General features: G+C 35.7%; 1 protein-coding gene across 1 annotated transcript; it reads left to right on the forward strand.

The window, feature by feature from the left end:
- The first annotated feature begins 344 nt into the window (after nt 1-344).
- Nucleotides 345-14610, forward strand: LOC133198316 (putative nuclease HARBI1). The gene is made up of 4 exons (XM_061334420.1): nt 345-527; nt 12944-13274; nt 13766-14089; nt 14459-14610. Exons 1-4 carry the CDS (start codon nt 345-347, stop codon nt 14608-14610), a joined length of 990 nt encoding a protein of 329 aa, XP_061190404.1.
- Nucleotides 14611-19677: the final 5067 nt, after the last annotated feature.

Below are 19677 nucleotides of genomic sequence, written 5' to 3' on the forward strand. Positions count from 1 at the left end.
GGGTTATTGACATTTTTTGTTTATACAAAAATTTAATATATAATTTTTTGCTTCATATAAATATGTGTATTACGTATTTATTTTCCTCACTAATTAATATTTAATAAAGTAAGTGAGAAAAGATATATATTTTGTTTTTTTTACTTATGTTTACGTATTACTGTATTTTTTGCAGAATTAGTAACCCCCAAAGATATGAGCTGTCGGAAAAAGAGTGAAGGGAGGAGGAGGACGGACCTTTATTGGATATGGAGATACAGTCATGTTGATGGAGAATAGTCCATGCAGCATGGCTTTATGCTTCGTGCCATGTTGATTGAGAGCACCTCACAGAGCACGTCTTCATGCGCCATATCTATGGAGAATACCCATTGCAGTACAGTTTCAAGTTCCATGTCGATGGAGAATACCCATTGCAGTACAGTTTTAAGTTCCATGTCGATGGAGAATACCCATTGCAGGACAGTTTCATACACTTGTCGACAGATGACAGCTTATACTACGCAGATTCGTGTACGATGCCGACTGTAGGTTTTCCATTGGAGCATGAAGTTAACACTCTTCGTGAGCTAGTTGAAAGCTTAAGAGTAGACTTATTGCAAACGTTCATGTGAGGTACATGTACGTATAAAAAGATCACATGAAAAAAAATAGAAACTTAACATTCGTATATAAGTTTTCAACGTTTTGAAGAATTCGTGTATTGATTGAATATTGTTTTACGTCCCGTTGTTAGAAGATGAATCCTTGTTCCAGTAACCACATCAAGTAAAATGGGTCAATCAAATGGCGCTAGTACACAAAGCGAATGGAAAACTGAGAATTTGTCTTGATCTGCAAGCTTTAAACACGGCATTATTGCGTGAACATTACAAACTACGAGTTCTTGATGAACGTACTACCTAAACTTCAGAAAGACAAGTTGTTCAGCAAATTGGATGTCAAAGAAGCCTATTGGCATGTAAAACTGGATGAGAAGTCGAGAATGTTTACATCCATGATTATTCCGTTTGGTAGATACAAATGGTCTAGACTACCACTGAAAGTCTCCAGTGTAATTGATTGAAGCTCTTGATGACATTGACACCAACGCACGACCTTCCGATCACGAAAAAATGTGTATATATTTAGTGGATGTACTCTGATATTATCTTTGAATCCAGATGTATTGTTATTTTTTTCAAAATCAAAAGTGTAAACATTTAATTATATATATTTACATTTGCTGTGTTTTTCTACTTAGCCAACTGTGATTGATTGATTGTTGTTTAACGTCCCTTTCGAGGTTTTTTTCATTCATATGGAGACGCCACCACTTGCCGGTGGAGAGCTGCAAATTTTTATCCTATACTCGGCACTTACGACCATTGAGCAGTGAGGGATCTTTTTCGTGCCAGCACCTACTGCGACACGGGACCTCGGTTTATACGGTATCATCCGAAGGACCGGTCTCCACGTCCCACAGTGGGATTCGAACCCGCGACGTAAGGATCAACTCCTTACTTCGCGACTCTAGAGCAGACGCTCTAACCACTGCGCCACGCGGGCGACTAGCCAACTGTGAAATTGATTTGAAAACCATTTTTGTGTATACTCACGAGTAGAAATATACACGGTGAAACTCGCGCTAAAGTGACGTCACAATGAGGCTACAGAGACGTTAATAAAAATATGACGATATGAGTATATTTTTGATGCATGTAAGCATGTAAAATGTAAGTATAAGGAATGTTTTTAAGTTTAGTGTGAATTATTGGTGTGTAAATCACACAGACTTGCACGTAGGCATATTTTTCATGAAGCGCTAGCGGATGCAATAGTTTTGTACAATGTGTATTGATGAAAATGTATGTCAACTCGGACAAAGTCGGGGAGACATATTGTTATTGTTCGACAAATAACGCAGTCCGCAGTTTCTCAAAGGTGGCTCTGTCAATCTTGATGAAACTGCACTGTCATAATAATCACTAACAAAAGATATGCAATCTTTATTTAAAATTTTCAAAATGGCCAGTGTTGCCATAGAAACTGATGAAAAGTGGTATTTTTTAATTTCGTCATGCACGAATGCTTTTAATATACTCTTTTTAAAAATTCAAAGAAGTGTTTCTTGCGTCCTGTCAAAAAACTTAAGGCGAAAACAATGGCGAAGGATGGACGGAAAATACGATCAATTTAAGGAAAGTTGATGTCACGTCACCAATTATGTGATTTATTAATTGTATAACAGACTTGTATTGATAATGTAGTGGAGATAAACAACAAGGCTGTTACTTCGGGTATTAACAAGACGGTCTCTTATTTGATGGATACATATTAAGTTATTCAGAAAGAAACCCATTCAATGGGAATGAGTCATAGCAGCACATACATAAGCTGCATACACTAGACAGACAGCTAGGGACATAATATCAATATCATGCAAGTGGATATACAAGTCTCAATGTCAAAGGTCTTATATGAAAACTGGAAAAGCTCCGTCACCAAGACATGATCATAACTTTCCAGTGCTAAATCCGAATAAATCAAAAACACAAAGAAAACTTGGAGGGAAAAACAAAATCCAATCCAAAAGCATAAGACAAAAAAAAAAAAAAAACAAAAAAAAAAACGATGAAATTGAAAGATGGCCAGAATATGAATAGAGAGCCCTGAGGCTAACTCTGGACCTCTCTGGAAAATAACAATTTAAAAGTCAGTACACTTAACTACAGATTATATGAATATTTGTATGATTCAGCTGTAGAAGTCTGCTGCAAATAACAAGGGGCCCAAGGGCCTTAACGGTCACCTGAGTACAATACAACAATTTAGAGGATCCATAAACTGATAAATGAAGCTTTGTTCCCCAAAAGCAAGAAAAATAGTATGATTGGCATCAATAAAATAATTGGTCTAGTATCTATGAAATATATGGAGATAACGAACAGTATTCAAGCTCAAAAGTCCATTAATCAATACAAAATAGGAGCAGGGCAAACATCAGAGGTGGGATCAGGTGCCATGGAGGAGTGAGCATCCCCTGCCGACCGGTCACACCCGCCGTGTGCTCCTTGTCATGATCGGGAAATAATATGTATCTGTACCCCATTTATCACTATTACCATGCAGACTATTTAACAAAATGTCTATTTTTTAACCCCATATTATTATTCCTCACATTGGCCTCTCTTGGCCTTTGAAGAACATTTAAAATTTTGTCTCATTTTGTATTCATCTATATTTTCCAGATCATTAAAACTATGAAAGTACTTTTTGTATTATGCAACAAATATTCTTGCATAATTCTCGTATTCTGTTAACCTTTCAAATACATTGTTTACAGTGATTAATTATCAAAGGCGAATGGCAAAGGGAAATAACTTTGCTCAGCAGAATACAAGTTAATAGAGCCCTGGCCAGGACCAGAACACTTGACTAAATGGTCAAGGTGTTCAAAATTCTGGTAAAAATATCTTTGCATATTAAAACTTCTACTCTGTTTGTTTTGAATATGCCCAGGAGCATAGAAGATTTTCAAAGAAATGCATTTTCACTATATTATTAAATAAATAAAGCCCCACCCTTACACCAGAACATCTGACACAGGGGCCATGAACTCACAGTTCTGGAAGAAGCACCCTTGCTCATTACAACTATACACTTGTTTCTTTGCTTTATAACCAGTAGTAGAAAAAATATTTTGAAAGAAATTATGCATTTTCACTATATAACCAATAGAGCCCCCCCCCCTCTTCACCAGAACCCCTGACCCTGGGGCCATGAATTTCACAATTTAGGAAGAGGCATTCCTCCTTATCATAACCATGCACTTCCTTTGTTTAAATAATACCCAGGAGCAGAGAAGAAAATTTTGAAAGAATTTATGCATTTTCCTTATATAATCAATAGAACCCCGCCCTTACATCAAGAACCCTTGACCCTGGGGCCATGAAATTCACAATTTTGGAAGAGGCAACCATGCTCATCATAACTCATCGTCATTGTGTACCTAAATTATTTAATATCCAGGATCCGGTTGTATCAATATTTAATGAGTGATTAAAGCTTCATTAAACTGATCATTTTTAATGTGTCATTAAATTCCGTTGTATCAATCTTTTAATGAACGAATCGGTGCATTAAAGCTTCATTAAACTCCTCAACTTTAATGAAGGTAAGGGGGCTTCATTAAGTGGTCATTAAGTATGGCGGCCAGCCTTATGTTTTGCCAGCTAGGCAGACGGAGAAATGACAGAGTCTTTCGTGAGCGTTTTTCACTGCACACTATGGACGATGAGGAAATTCGGAAATGATACCGTTTCCGTAAAGAAAATATTGGACGGCTTGTCACATTACTGGAACCTTCACTAAGGCATTCCACAAATAGATCGCACTCTTTGTCAACAGAATTACAGGTATAAACATGCTTATTTCCGTAAAAAATCAAATTATTGATAAAAAAACAAATTAGAAATTCCCACTGCGTCAATGCATAGGCCTAATCATTCACTGAATCCAAAATAGACTTTGTTCAATTTGTGACGTCATTTCTTTCGTCATCATCTATGAGGCGGATCTAATATTGTATACATGTACTGTTGATAAAAGCAGAAAAGCGGGACAGATCTAAATAAGTATTATCAACTAGAGCAGAGCTCGTTGCAAAGCAACGAGTAGGTCTTCCGTTGGAGCTGCGAACAGGAAGAAGTGACCTTGAGTCAAGGTCATGCCACATTCTAAGGTTATAAGCAATCTTGTAAGGGGTATCAACTTGCAATGTCTCACCAGTAGAAAGACAGTTAAGGAATGTTGTTTTTCCGTTGATGACCTTGAACTCGTTCAAATGACCTTGCATCAAACCATGACACACTCTGGTTATAAGCAAACCCCATCTTTGTGTTACCGACTCGACAAGTTAACACATGTTCTTTCAGACCATTCATCCAGTCAAAACATTCTTTCCTTAGTGACCCTAAATTTAATCAACATGGCCGTAGGAACCGAGGGAGGGGGGGGGGGCGTGCCCCCAATAATTTTGCCGATATATAGATTACTATAGTAGACATAGATACTATAGCTTGTGCCACCTCGATAGAAACGTCTGATAACCTTCTTTTTTTTGCTTGTCAAGGAATTTTTGGTAGTTGGTGACCTTTTTTTTGCTTGTCAGGAAATTTATGGTAGTAGTGCCCCCTCAACTGTCAACTGAAAATGTATGGCTGTGCCCCCCCCCCCCCAAAAAAAAAAACCTCTGAATTTGCTTCCTATGGGCCTGATCAAGGCAATGATACACTCTGTATGATATCAGCGATACCCTTTTGTGTGTTTCGCAGTTGACAAGTTCACAGTTTGCATTTATTGCATGATAGTGAGGGAGACATGAAGATTTCTTCGCCCATAAAAAATCATATTCCCCGAGGGCAACTTGAAGATTTCTTCGCCCATGAAAAATCATACTCCCCGAAGGCAACGCCCGAGAGAAATATGATTTTTCATTTGCGAAGAAATCTTTATGTCTCCCTCACTATTATGCAATAAATTGTTTATAATACCGAATTAACCAAAATGCAGGAATTACAAAGGAGATCCAATGAATAAAGCAAACATGCATTTGATGAGAACGATATGAAAGAGATGTAAGTTACAGGTACACCAATAGCCTCGTTTCATTAAAAAAAAAATCCTACGTGACAAGTTTGTGTGATCACACCAGTAACATTCAAACACCATTACATTTTTACACATTTAAATCGACACAATCAATCAACGATAACATGCTGACGGTGCGACCGTTGGGCGAGTGCATTGTTCACTTAATTTTAAGATCCACCTCTTCAAACAGCACGAGACATTTGGAACGTCTAGACTGTGACGTCTCATGACGTATGTTAGCTGTATTTCCATAAACGAATTTTGAAAAGTGCAAACATTTTAATAAAGAACGTTTAATCTAATATCTGTATGCAATTCCATTAATTAAGGTGATTTTTTGGGGTGAATTTTTAGTTGTTACCGCGCGAACGAAGTTAGCAGCGTCGCTATAAACAATCTAACTCCTCACTCGTTTAATTGTGACGTCACAATCGTGAAAGACGACGTTTTGTTGCAGGGCAAACATGATGGACACGTGACATTCTCGGCCAATCAAATTCTATTTTACTAGTGATTTTTCACTTGTAAGCTAGTTTTCACAGAGGTATAATAAACGTTTTTTTAGACCATACATCGAAATAAATTATCATAATTTCTATAGTCGTAATTTATTAGGTTCAACTCACTGCTTTAAAGGATCATTGTAAATGTTTTATGCCCAATTTGGATACTGAACAACATGTGATTTTTGAAACACTGATGCCCCCATATGGCATCTTATGGCAAAAGTTAAAAGTTTCTCAAATGCAAGTCAAACTCCATGGTCAAGATCAAAAGATAAAAAAAAATGTTATTACCCAAATAAAGGTCTTGAACAAAGAATATACTGTGAAATATATACTTGTATGAAAGCCACAGCAGCAACAGTTTAAAAGTTATGGCCAAGGTTAATTTCTTTAAAAGGTCAAACTCCAAGGTCAAGGGAACATAATTGTTTGTACTTGAGGGAAGGTCTTAATTGTTACAAGGAATACACATGTGGTATTAAAAAAGCCTTAGCACCAACTGTTCAAAAGTTAAAACCAAGGTTAAAGTTTTTCAAAAGTAGGACATAATCAAAGGTCAAGGTAAAATGGTCAAAATTAAAGGTATACAATGACAGGCCTTGTCACAAGAAAATTACCTATGTAATATAAAAGCCCTAGTACTAGTCATTCAAAAGTTATTGTCAAGGCTAAAGTTGTTTAAAAGTTGGTCAAACTCCAAGGTCAAGGTCAAATGGTCAAACATATTTATACCCAAGGAGGAGACTTATCACAAGGGATACAGATGTGAAGTATAAAAGCCATAGCACCAACTGTTCAAAAGTTTTGGCCAAGGTTATAGTTTGGTAAAATTTTGCGAAAGAGGATCAAACTCCAAGTTCAAGGTCAAGAGGTCAAATATGTTGGTACCTGAAGGAAGTCCTTGTTACTAGGAATACACATAAGAAATATGAAAGCAGTAGTTCCAACCAATCAAATTTTATGGGCATAGTTAAAGTTTTTGCGGACAAAGAGGCTAACACAGTCTAACAGACAAATAGACAGGTGGACAGGACAAAAACTGTATGCCCCCCGGATCTTCGATTACAGTAGCATAATAAAATGTCGGCGTCTTTAGGTTTTCGCATTGGCCTTAAATCTGAAAATCCAACGGATTACAAGGTGCATTACGATACGCTTTCACATCATGTTCTATAACCCAGAGCATATTGTCTGCAAAGATAAATATTTAATTCAGTATTTAATTAGCTATGCATAATTATCTATGTTGTTTTAAAAAGGAAATATAAAAAAAAATATTTGTTTTATATTTTTCGATGTAGAGATATACAGAAAATGTTTTCCAATTTTAAGTCCTATCGCAATACACATTTAAAAAAAAAGTGTGTGTTGGAGGGGGGGGGGGGGTCATTACATTTTTGCTGGGATTCGCCTATGTATGATCGTAGAGAAACAAAGAGTTGGGAGGGTGCAAGCAGCAACTAAATCAAAATTTACATATTAAAACTACAACAAAAGACTATTTTCAGAAGGTCTGCCCCCCCCCCCCCCCGTACAATCCGTACAACGGACCTGTGAGAAAAATACTGATCCTACATTCAGAGTCCCAGGGCACCAGGAAAGAGTGGCAAAAAGAGAATATCGGTTTATTTCAGTCTATAAGTCGAATCAAAATATCTTTTCCTCAAGAGTCTTCTTTCTTTGAGTTCTTCCCAGTGATCGTGTGATTTATTTCATTTAATTTACGTTCTGTACTGGACTTGGAAAATGAGGACATCTTTAGGTTCCTGAGCTGGCCTTGAAGCCCGCAGAACAGATTTTCTGCTTTATGATAAATTCAAGTGATATGTAATACGGTATTAATTTTGTGTTGATTTTATTAATGTTAATTTCATCAAGAAATATGAAAAATTAATATTTTAACTATACATAGTGAGGCATTTTTTGTGTGGAACGATTATTTTGGGGTTTTCACGATTTTTTCATATGGTACACATGATGAGTAAGTGCAATAAATATAATTTGTGGGGTCTGTCCACAAGTACCTGTTGTCAAGCCCGTAGAAAACAATTACAGTTTTTTTGGGAAGGGGGGGGGGGGCAAATAGAAATTTCCACAGGTACTTGTACTCGATTTTTTCCTATGGTACACATGATGAATAAGTGTAATAAATATAATTTGTGGGAAAAAATGTCCAACAAACATTGGGGTTGAATTTGGGGGGGGGGGATCCTGTCCACAAGTACCTGTGGAAATTTCTTGATACATAAACAGAATTTAAAAGCATGTATTAGACATCTTTTGAAGGGGAGAGGGCACGGCCGTAATTAAAAGTTATATAGAGACTAGGAAGGAATGAACTGTCATTAAATTTTGGTTAAGAACTATTACCTAAACTCTTCACTTTCACATTTTCAATTACAGATTCTTGTTTTTAAAAAGCTATACATGTACATTTATATGTATCTATTAGATGCATAAATTATGTTATTAATCATTTTATCTTAAAGGAAAAGTAAAAATCTCAATCAAACTTGTTCCGCATATTATGCTCTCTGATTCATTACTCAACAGATGCTTCATATACATGTAAGAAGGGAAGACTGCAGACTGCAGGTGTGATAAATTCACAGCATGCAGCTCCAGCCTTAATTCCAACTTTGTTCCAAAATATTATTATTCAACGCGAAAAATTAGAATTAGCCGATAGAATATTTTGAATCACTTCGGAAATGCTGCCGTAACACCAGACTGAGTTCACAATATCGAGTGATTTTGATTGACAGGTGTAGCGCCGTTGTGCATGGATTTCGTGTAACTATACATGTACTGCAGATTGTGGTTGAAAATAATAAACAAACAGATCTAAAGAAAAGATATTGTATACTATACATATATTTGTTAAGAACCAGTTCATTCATGAAACGAATTTAGTCGTATTATGTGGGCCCATGTTAGATTTGACAGGTTGATTTACTAGTAGAAATTCAATGGACCACCGTCATTTAGGGTATTCCGAATCACCCCGCACATCGCGACTCTCGGTAATTTACCTTACCGCTGTACCTCGCACGACACATGCACAGGTGTGACAACCAAACAGTCATTATTAGTAAGGTCTATACTTATTGCATACAACAAATAAAGAGGTAAACATAATGCGTTAACTAAAAGAATTAATTATTTTAATTCATTAACTTCCTATCCTTTTCGAAGAAAATGCCCGTGTAGAAACGTATTTCTCATCGATGTCGTGGCGTTGTTGGTGGATGAAACATGGCATATAAGGTATCGATAGAACGGCAATTTTATAAGCTTTTGTGAGTATTATTTGTTTTTTATAACACCTCAAAAATATACTAGTTATGGCCGCATTTGTAGCCCCCTACAGTTTCGAACCACGTGTGTACATGCCCCTAGCCAAATAAATTGCACACGCTACATGTATACTTGTTATATGTCAGATTATTATTTTTTTTATAACATTGTTTTTCTTAAATGCAAGGGGTATGAAAGTAATGATTTGACAAAGCAAGAGCTATAATAAGACTATCCCGGGTCCCGGTATACACTTGATCAGTGTTGATCAATGTTCATATGTACGAGTACACGTATGCAAATAATTCGATAGCTTTTGAAGATTTCAACAATACATTTTTGTAACACGCATATTTGTAATAACCACTTTATATACAAAACAAAATTTCATTCTCTTATATGGTAATATGGACGTCGTAATAAATCTGACTGAATGCTTGACATGCCTGTTTCAAAAACGTTTCCTAAGTTATCTTAAGATATGCCTAAGTTATAACTTTAGAAGTTCCTAAGATTTATCACAGCTGTATCACGAAACAATCTTATCTAAAAAAAAATTTATAAGTCATTTCTTAAGTTGTGCCTTTAAGGACTAATAAAATAACATTCCCGCTCTATATACAACTCTCAGTATGGTATATATTTTTAGATTCAAAAAGAAAGGGTGCGAGGATTAGGGATTGCCCCCACTTTTAAAGGATTTGGACACAAGTATGCTTAACTTTGCGAAGTGTTTTGCTAGATCTAAGCATTCACAGACACACCCTTTCAAGCCATCTTCCCTTCCGAGCACACGATATTTGTATTTTAATTTTTAAACATTGTTCTAGGCGTTATACATTTACTTTATTTTGTTCTTATAAGGTATCTACATGTAAATAAAATTTTAAAATGAATGCTTCGTAGCGAACACATGCGAGTTTATATTTTTCAAACAATCTTTGCCAATTACTACACTGCATGTACATGCTAGTTGTTTGTGCGGTGTAGAGCAACAATGTATTTCAACATCGAGGTGCCCGCGGCTCTCTGTGGCCACGTGTATGTAAACGAGGACTGGACTACAACACTTAAAGACACAAAGCGGCAGAGACGGATGAAACTGTTTGCTATATTACAAAGACTTGAATTATAGTACATGTATATTTGAAGGAATTTTTATTTATGTTAATGTTTATTTAATTCTATAAATAATAAATGGACATTCACAAGAGTGGTGGTAAAAATAATATGTGCGTAGCATGCGTAGTAATTACAATTATTTACCGAAGCCCCCATTCAATTACAATTGCAGATGAATTAAAATACAACAACACGGGATAGAGCAATACTTTTTTTAAATGTATTGTTGCGTGAACAGACAAAAACAGCGATTAAAATTCAAAATGATTTTTATGCACCAGTGTTTGGAATTAAGATTATAAAAGATCGGTAAAGTAATCTTACTGATTCGATATAATTAAAAACATAACTTTCCATTAATTAATAGCTCTTTGTACAAAATTGACATTATACGCGATCACAAATACTAGCTTTGTTTATGGTCACAGGTGGCTAGTACACTGGTGACCTCGATCAACAGCGTGGGATTCGCGCGTTGGGTTACATAACTAAACATCGAGCTGAACATGGAGACCGTAATATGCATACAGCTAATGATCGTGAATTATTCAATGCATACAGTTTAAAATCACTTACAAAGTTTGTTGTAATAATAAAAGTAGAAAGATAGATTTAATATTCTCCGCTTTTGAACACTATTAACCTAATTTAAAAAAGAAGAAAAGAAAGACTAGTTGTAATAAATAATTTAATAGTGAACCATAAACCACGTTTTAAACCTTATTAAAAAGAAAATTAACATTAAATACCGCAGGGTATATTATTGATAACAAGTCTGTTTAAGTTATACACATGAAGAGGTCTAATTTCCTTGCCGAATGAAAAACGTTACCTGTTTACCTGGCCTGCTTTCTAATACGTATTACGCAATACCCATGGTATACTCGAACAAAACAACATTTTCATTAGATCAAAAAGGTGTAAAAGAACAATTTTGTTCCCAAGATCCAGATCGAAATATTTACCGTTTTTGAGTTATAAAGCAAAAACTTTTAAGGGCCCAAGATCCCTAATCATAGGGGCCAGCCCCTTTTAAATAGTATAATATGAAAGCCCTTGCAATTATGCGCAACTTTTGTTCTACATGTCTTAACAAAATATTTCTAGTTTTCAAGATATAAAGGAAAATATGTCAAATTTTTTGCTGTTTTCCGCGTTCTAACTTTTGACCCCTCTCTAGCGCCATTTTTAATGCAAAAATCAAAAAACAAAAACCGATGTGCACAACTTCAATGCTTCCTCTTTTCAATTTCAAAGGGTTTTGTGCTCCAATTATAACCATTTCTGAGCCTTTGTCTGGAAATGGGAGGCATGCAAAATTCAATCAAAGGGGAATAACTCGTGAACAGAAGGTAATTTCCGAATTGTATTACGGTATTCTGACAGTGTTTTGTAAAGTCTAAAAGCTCTGAAAATTTGAACAAAATCTGTTTAAAAATGAGGAAGATATGAAGCGTCAAAGTTGGCGTCTAGGAAAAAAAAAAAAAAAGAATAATCTTAATCATCACAATCAGTAGAAGGTCTTCCGTTGGAAACAGAAGACCTTAATAAATAAATACAGTTGGTTACAGTTTCCTAATAAATATTAGGACTACATGTATAGGTCTCAATAAAATCACAAATAATAAATATTAGGACTACATGTATAGGTCTCAATAAAATCACAAATAATATATATATATATATATATATATATATATATATATATATATATGATACGTTAAAGATCTATAGACTGTAACCCCCCCCCCCCTTCCCGCCCACCACCACGCAATATATTTACGTGGATTGCTTTTTTTTATTGTTAAAGTTTTTTTTTACTCGTAAATAATTTTCTGTAGTCCCCACCCCTACTCCTTTTTGAAAAAAAAAATGATGCTACATGCCTGATACTTCTTACATTTTACAAGAAACACTCGAGAAAAAAATCATTTCAGAGATTGAACATTATATAAAATTTATATCCATTGTTTTGATATTATCAATAATTCAACGCACTGAGAGAAAAAATATATATTATGGGTAAAATAAAAGAACTTCAAACCATTTTCAAAAAATTACATTTCAAAGTTATGCCTTTATTTGAAAAATAAATAAATAAATAAAAACAAACTTATGCCTAAAACCGACCCTATTTTTCATAAGCATAAAGTAGTAAATCCATTTTTTTTCTTAGACCCACACCAAAATAAAGTAGTGTAAATTGGAATTTTGTTGGATATTATTTTATAAATAATTTTAACTTATTTTAATTTAACTTATCTAACATAATGCGTGTAGACCTATGTATTTTTTCCGCAGAAAAGTAAACATGAAACCAGTTTGCAGATTATAAATTGCGCATAAATAAGTCTACAAATTTTAATTTTTTTTTTCAAATTTAGATTCTGATTGCCTTGAGATTTTATGCCAGTGGAAGTTTTCTTCAAGTTCTTGGTGACACAACTGGGGTCGACAAGTCAACAGTCTCTCGAATCGTTCTGAAAGTGTCGCAGTCACTGGTATCTCTTGCGCCCAGATTTATTAAATGGCCAGCAGACGAGGAGCTAACCAGAATCAAGAGTGAATTTTTTAAATTAGCAGGCTTTCCAGGTGTTATAGGCTGTATCGACGGCACTCATGTGAGGATCCAAGGACCGTCAGAGAATGAACCAGCATTTGTGAATAGGAAAGGCTACCACTCAATCAATGTTCAAGCTATCTGTGATAATGCTGGTATGCAAAAATGAGATTTGATATGAAATATATACTTCTTTTTACGTAAGCTAGAGAGAGATTCTTTGTTATTGCATTTACATAATAATATAAAAATTGTTTTAATATCATTACATAGGATAAAAATTGAATATTAGTGAGTACTTTTTTAAGAACCGAAGCATATTATGATACAGTTATGATTGTGAGTTTTTCGGAAACATTTTGTACAGTAAAAGTAACCAAAAATAACCTTGGAATAACCCCCCCCCCCAATCCTACCTGGGAAACGCGCACCTCTCATGAGTTGGTCAGATAAAGATGATGGAGAGTACCTTGTTAAGAAGTATGCAACCCTTCCTAGCTGTTTCGCGTTTGGATAGTCTTTTTTTTTGTCTGATCAATATTATTTTTACTCGACATTTTTAGCACGACCCCTTACCCCTTACAGTAAAATTCATGGATCCGCCCTAGCACTGGTTAACTGTAGTTATTGTGCCTTTTTGATACAGGTAAATTTACCAACATCGTGGCAAGATGGCCAGGTAGCACACATGATAGCCACATATTTAACATGAGTGGAATAAAGCAAGATATTGAGCGGAACTTCCGCTCTATCAATGATGGCATCATATTGGGCGATAGTGGGTATGCCTGTAAACCATACCTTATGACACCATACCTCCGACCCTCCTCTCAGGCCGAGGAGCGCTTTAATACAGCGCATTCTAAAACACGCGTGGCCATTGAGAGGACATTTGGCTGGTGGAAACGACGGTTCCACGTCCTTCATTCTGAAATCAGAATGAAGCCAGAGAGAGTGTGCACAATTATTGGTAAATATATAATTCGTTAATATACTGTCATTTATAATTAACCATGCGCCTGGTACAGAGAGAAGGAAGCAATTCAGAGAGTTGTAGGTCAAATTTCAAGGTAAAGATCATAAGTCAAAGGTCAAAGTATGCACAGGTGAAATATTGAACCTTATCCTCTTTCATTTAAAAGTTTTGAGCATATTAAAGATTATGTTATAGTATAAGTGTATTTGTGACAGAGAGAAAAATTGACAGACGAATAGGATTACATGTACATCATAATCTTATATGAAATGCGTTTAAATATAGCTTGACAATGAAGTTTAAATCAAAAAATTAAAAACTTTACAATTTATGTATGCATTTGTTTCCATAACTACACTTTAGGTGCTTGTGCAGTTTTGCATAACCTGGCTATAATGTACAACGAGCCACCGATGGATGAAGATATAACTGTTAATGGAAATATACAGGGAAATTACAATGGACCCGAGGATGGAAAGAACATCAGGAATTACATCACACAACATTATTTCTAGATAGGACAGTACTTCATTGGCTAAATACTCCCATTCTACTGACGTGTTTTTATCTCTCTAAACAGAATTTTAAACAGGATTTTAAAATTTGAAGAACCTTCACTACAGAACAAGTTAAGGACCCTCTAGACTATACACTGATAATAATGTTTTTGGACACCAAGAATATTATATCGTATATAAAGGTGTAAATACTGAGTTTTATTTTTATATCATTTTCAACACAGGGTAGTAGTCTAGCCATATACAACCAGGAAAAATGTTCAAAGCCTACGATGTATTGATTGAAAGAAATCACTGTCGAGCGCGCACTGAATCGGGAAAATACATGAACATGAACACGAAGTCTTCAGTTAATTTATGAAATTGATGCTTAGAATTCTTTAAAAAAAGAACTATTTGATAACATGATTCATATATTTATTAATCTTCATTGGATAAATTTAACTCCAATCGCAATTTTTTATTCATTAATTGGTAATAAATTGTTTGCTCCTGTATCTTTTTCTTTTGTTCTACCAAAACTTCGTACTGCATTCTTGTAACATCTTCGGGCCTTATTCTCTTACGTTGACCTCGATCATTTGGAGTTCCCACTTTTTTTGACCTACAATGCACAAGGGTAAACTTTTACAGTTGTGATTGTGCATGCGGGATTGAAATTCAGCGTTAACGTATGTATGTAAATTTACCTTTTTATGATTAAGAGTAGCTTATGAAGATCTTACCAAACTAAATAAATCTATTATGTATTAGTTCATATATTGATACACGTCTATGCATTATAATGTACATTTGAAGAAAAAAAATTAAAAAAAAAAACATAATAAATTTGGGGTAATTTTATGATTAAACCATGAAATGGTGAGCAAGTTATTGTATTTTCTACGGTTGAACTGTTCATTTAAATTACTAATTTTCTAAGTTTTATTACATGCTTGACTCCACACATGTCTCCATGCTTGTGGCTGCAGTACTAGTTTTATTTTCTATGCTGGTTATTTCTTCCACCATCTGATCGGGCGAGCAATGAGTCTCCTGGATTGGTGTGACTTGTTCTGGCTGAAGTTTTAATTCATTTTGCTGGTGGTCAAGTGGAATCAGCAGATCAGTAAGAATTGAGACGGTATTTGGCGAGCCAATCAAATTGATGTTGCTTTCATCTTTGGTTACAAGTAAAAAAAGAAAAGAGATAATACTAGTACTACAGTATACCATAAAGGTTTTAGATTGACATCATTTCAAACCACCCTCATTGCCATGCGCAGACCTGGGGGGGGGGGGGGGGGGTCCAGACCCCTTTGAAGTTCTTTGGAAGAGTCATACATGTATATATATGAAGCTTGAGAAGCGAAGAAAAGACGCTCAAACAGCCCCCCTCCCCAACTTCATGTTAATTTTGCGTTCTAAATTTTAATTCAACAAAACAAATTAAATAAATTATAATGAGAGTAAAAATGAATTTGATGCCCGCATAAATTAATTTTTGCTCTTACCAATTCTAATCAAGTCAATCGTTGTCATTTGCACACCTGTGAAAACTACTGTAAGCAAAGGAAGAAAACTCCAATTTGTTTGTTTATACTGCCTGACCCTTTCAGAACCTCTTCGCAGAATTATATTACCGGTAAATGTTTACTATTACTTTACACAATATTTCTTATGACGTATAGATGATTTTGCAACTTGATTCCGATAAACTTATATACCCCCCCCCCCACCGAAAATTAAAAAAAATCAAACCCTTATTTATCAATCCTTGTATCTGGTCCATATAATATTTAATATAAGTAATTTGTATTTTATATTTCTTGCAAATTGAGAACTTTCACTTACCAGGTGCCTGAGTCTCGAATCCGGATAATCCATTAAAAGTTGGAGAATCTTTGTAGATATCAACGATCTTTTCGCTGACTGTCGAAAGAGGTTTTGCGCAGGGTCCTCCCCCTGTTTGTCTCTGTGAAAGTTTGTTGTAGCTGAATTCCTTTTTTGCCGTCTGATGCATATTGGTCCATTTGGTTTTAATCTCTTTAGTAGTGCGACTTGAAACTCCTAACGCATTTATTTGCGCTGTTATATTATCCCATACTTTTTTCTTTTTCTCATTGGTAACACTATTGGTTAGTTTGCTATTAATGATGTTAATATTTCTCTCAACCAGTTCGGCTAAAAGTTGAATTTCGCTAGAATCAAAATTTTTCCCCCGATTTCTATTACATTTAAATTGAATTCCTTCGGTCATTGTAGCACAATTTTTTATGAAATGACGTTTCTTTATGTTATAACCTTCAAGACGCTCACAGACTTCATAAAATGACGTAATTTATTTTTTTGCGTCATAATTAAAAACCGCGACCATTTTGGCGGACTTTTAATTGGTCTTATAAGCTCATTTATTAAATAATTGGTACGTGTATATGTTAAACAAAGGAAACGCCCACGGAAACGCCCCCGGAAGTGGTAACGCAATGCATTGCGGGATATTACCCTAATGTTAGTAAATCTTTAATGAATTCTTAAAATATTTAATGATTCATTAACTAATAAGACTCTAATAAAGGTTTTGTACAACACGTTTTAATGCCTTCATTAACTAATGCATCATTAGGAATTTAATGATTCATTAGGCTTAATAACTCATTAAAGTTAATAAACCGTTGATACAACCGAATCCAGGAGCATAGAAGATTTTCAAAGAATTAATACAATTTTACTATATAATCAATAGAGCCCCGCCCTAACACCAGAACCCCTGACCCAGGGGCCATAAAATTCACCATTTCTGATAAGGCAGCCATGCTCATCATAACTATGTTCTTAGTTTATTTAACATCCAGGAGCAAAGAAGATTTTCAAAGAAATAATGCATTATCACTATATAATCAATAGAGCCCCGCCTTAACACCAGAACCCCTGATTCACAATTTGGGAAGAGGCACTATTGCTCTTCATAACTATGTACTTAGTTACTTTGTTTAATACCCAGGAGCAGAGAAGAAGACTTTCAAAGAGATACAGAGATACTATATGATCTATATAGCCCCACCCTAGCACCAGGAACCCCTGACCCTGGGGCCATGAATTTCACACTTCTGGTAGAGGGCTCAATGCTTCTTACAATCATGCCAACAGTTTGACTGCTTGATGTCCAGGAGTAATGAAGATTTTTAAAGATTGGCGGTTTTAGCCCCACCCCTCAGGCCCCATGGGCGCAGGGATAGCAATAGGTCACCTGAGTGACTCAGGTGATCTAAAATATATACATAATTAATTTAAAGCATAAATGCACATGCAATATGCATTGCTATGCTTATGTTCATAATAAATAAAAACGTGAGTGTCACATTCTCCCCCTGGTGCAAGAATGGCATCAACTTCATTGACCAAACCCGAGAATGCAACAACAACAAAAATTCTGAAAAAGTTAATAGCGGTATAAAATAAGGTTAAAACATCACTTACCTGTGATTATGAATATAAGCTTGATCGATGGTGTCAAAAACTCCACTAGCAACTAATGTTTGTAAGTATTTTACTCTTTGTAACCATTCTGGTGAATGAACCTGGTGTGACATAACATAGTCCTCCGTCCACTTTGGCCTGACTATTTCTAGTTGACTTTCGCTGTGAGGGAGTAGGATGTTCCACTATCTCCTCAACAAAAGTATCTACATCTGTTTTTGTCTCCTCTTCTGCTTGTGTTTCTATAGAAGGACTACCTTCTTTTTTTCTTCAGCAGGGGGATCTCCTATTGAGTCATCCTCAGAAACGAGTTCTTGAAGAACATCGTCGTTAAGAATTGCTGATTCTGACTCTGGACCTTGGTCAACATCATTAGTTGAATCACTAGTGGACAATGGAGCATCCTCCATATTCTGGTTCTTTGTACCGGTACTCAATATATAATATTCAGATTCATAATCATCGTCATCATCATCCTGTAATGCAGGTGATTTGGACTCTTTTTTTTTTTTTCTCAGGTGAATGTTTTTGCTTCATCCTCGTCCTTGGTGCTGGAACTGGTACTGGAGAAGGGAGGTTTGTTCCTATAGGTAAAAGGAAGTTCCGATGCAGGGTTTTACATCTGCCTTCCCCATCCTCTCTTCTTACCCTAAAGACGGGAATAATGATGCTACGCTGGTCTATGATGACATAGAGGTGATCTTCCCATCGGTCTGCAATCTTATGCTTTCCATCATAAGCAACCACTTTCACCAATACTCTGTCTCCAGTACTCAGTGCTACTCCTTTTGTTTTAGAGTCATACAAGGCCTTCTGTCTGGATTGGCTGTTCTTTGTTGCTGTATTTGCTATATCATAAGTTCTTTTAAGACGTTCCTTTAGGTTTTGAACATAAGTTGAAAAGCTCTTTGTCTTCTCGACATTGAATAAACCGAACACAAAGTCAACAGGTAAATTTGGTTCCCTTCCAAACATTAGGTAGAATGGGATATATCCTGTTGTTTCGTGTCTGGTGGCATTGTATGCATGTATGAGTGGTCCTATGTAGGCTTTCCAGTTGTTGGACTTTAGTTCTGGTACAAGTGTTCCAAGCATGGATATTAAAGTTCTATTAAATCTTTCGGTGATCCCATTACCCATTGGATGGTAAGGGGTGGTTCTTGACTCGGAAGTACCTGTAATTTGACATAATTCTTGAATTGGTTTACTAGAAAATTTGTACCTAGATCCGAATGAATTTGTCTTGGAAGTCCGTATGCATTAAAGAAGTGGTTCAGCATGGATCTGGCTTCTGGTTGGGACAGCAACTGCAAATTTAGTAAAATGATCAGGTATTACCAAATATTTTAAATACCACCTTCAGATGGTTCTAGGGTCAAAAAGCCCAAGGCTGTTGGTAAGCCTAATAAGGAGGTTGTTGGTAAGCCTAATGAAGATGCATTTAGTAAACCTAACGGAGGGGCCGTTTGTAAGCCTGAGGAGGAGCCCCAGGACTCCCTCGGTAATACAAATGTTCGCGCTGATCTCCAGAGATAATCAACGTCAGTAGTTGACTCTTTAAGACAGTCTAAACAGGATCATAGTTGCACTATTCCTGAGGGGAAG

Source organism: Saccostrea echinata, unplaced genomic scaffold (genome assembly GCF_033153115.1).
Source record: "Saccostrea echinata isolate AGI-Se365-2 ecotype Australia unplaced genomic scaffold, CSIRO_AGI_Sech_v1 ptg000033l, whole genome shotgun sequence".
Classification (NCBI taxonomy): Eukaryota; Metazoa; Mollusca; class Bivalvia; order Ostreida; family Ostreidae; genus Saccostrea; species Saccostrea echinata.

Coding starts and splice junctions, on each gene's coding strand:
- LOC133198316 (XM_061334420.1), top strand. CDS start 345: ATGCGCCATATCTATGGAGAATACCCATTGCAGTACAGTTTCAAGTTC. Junction 13,275..13,765: donor AGCTATCTGTGATAATGCTG/GTATGCAAAAAT, acceptor TTTTTGATACAG/GTAAATTTACCAACATCGTG. Junction 14,090..14,458: donor GAGAGTGTGCACAATTATTG/GTAAATATATAA, acceptor ACTACACTTTAG/GTGCTTGTGCAGTTTTGCAT.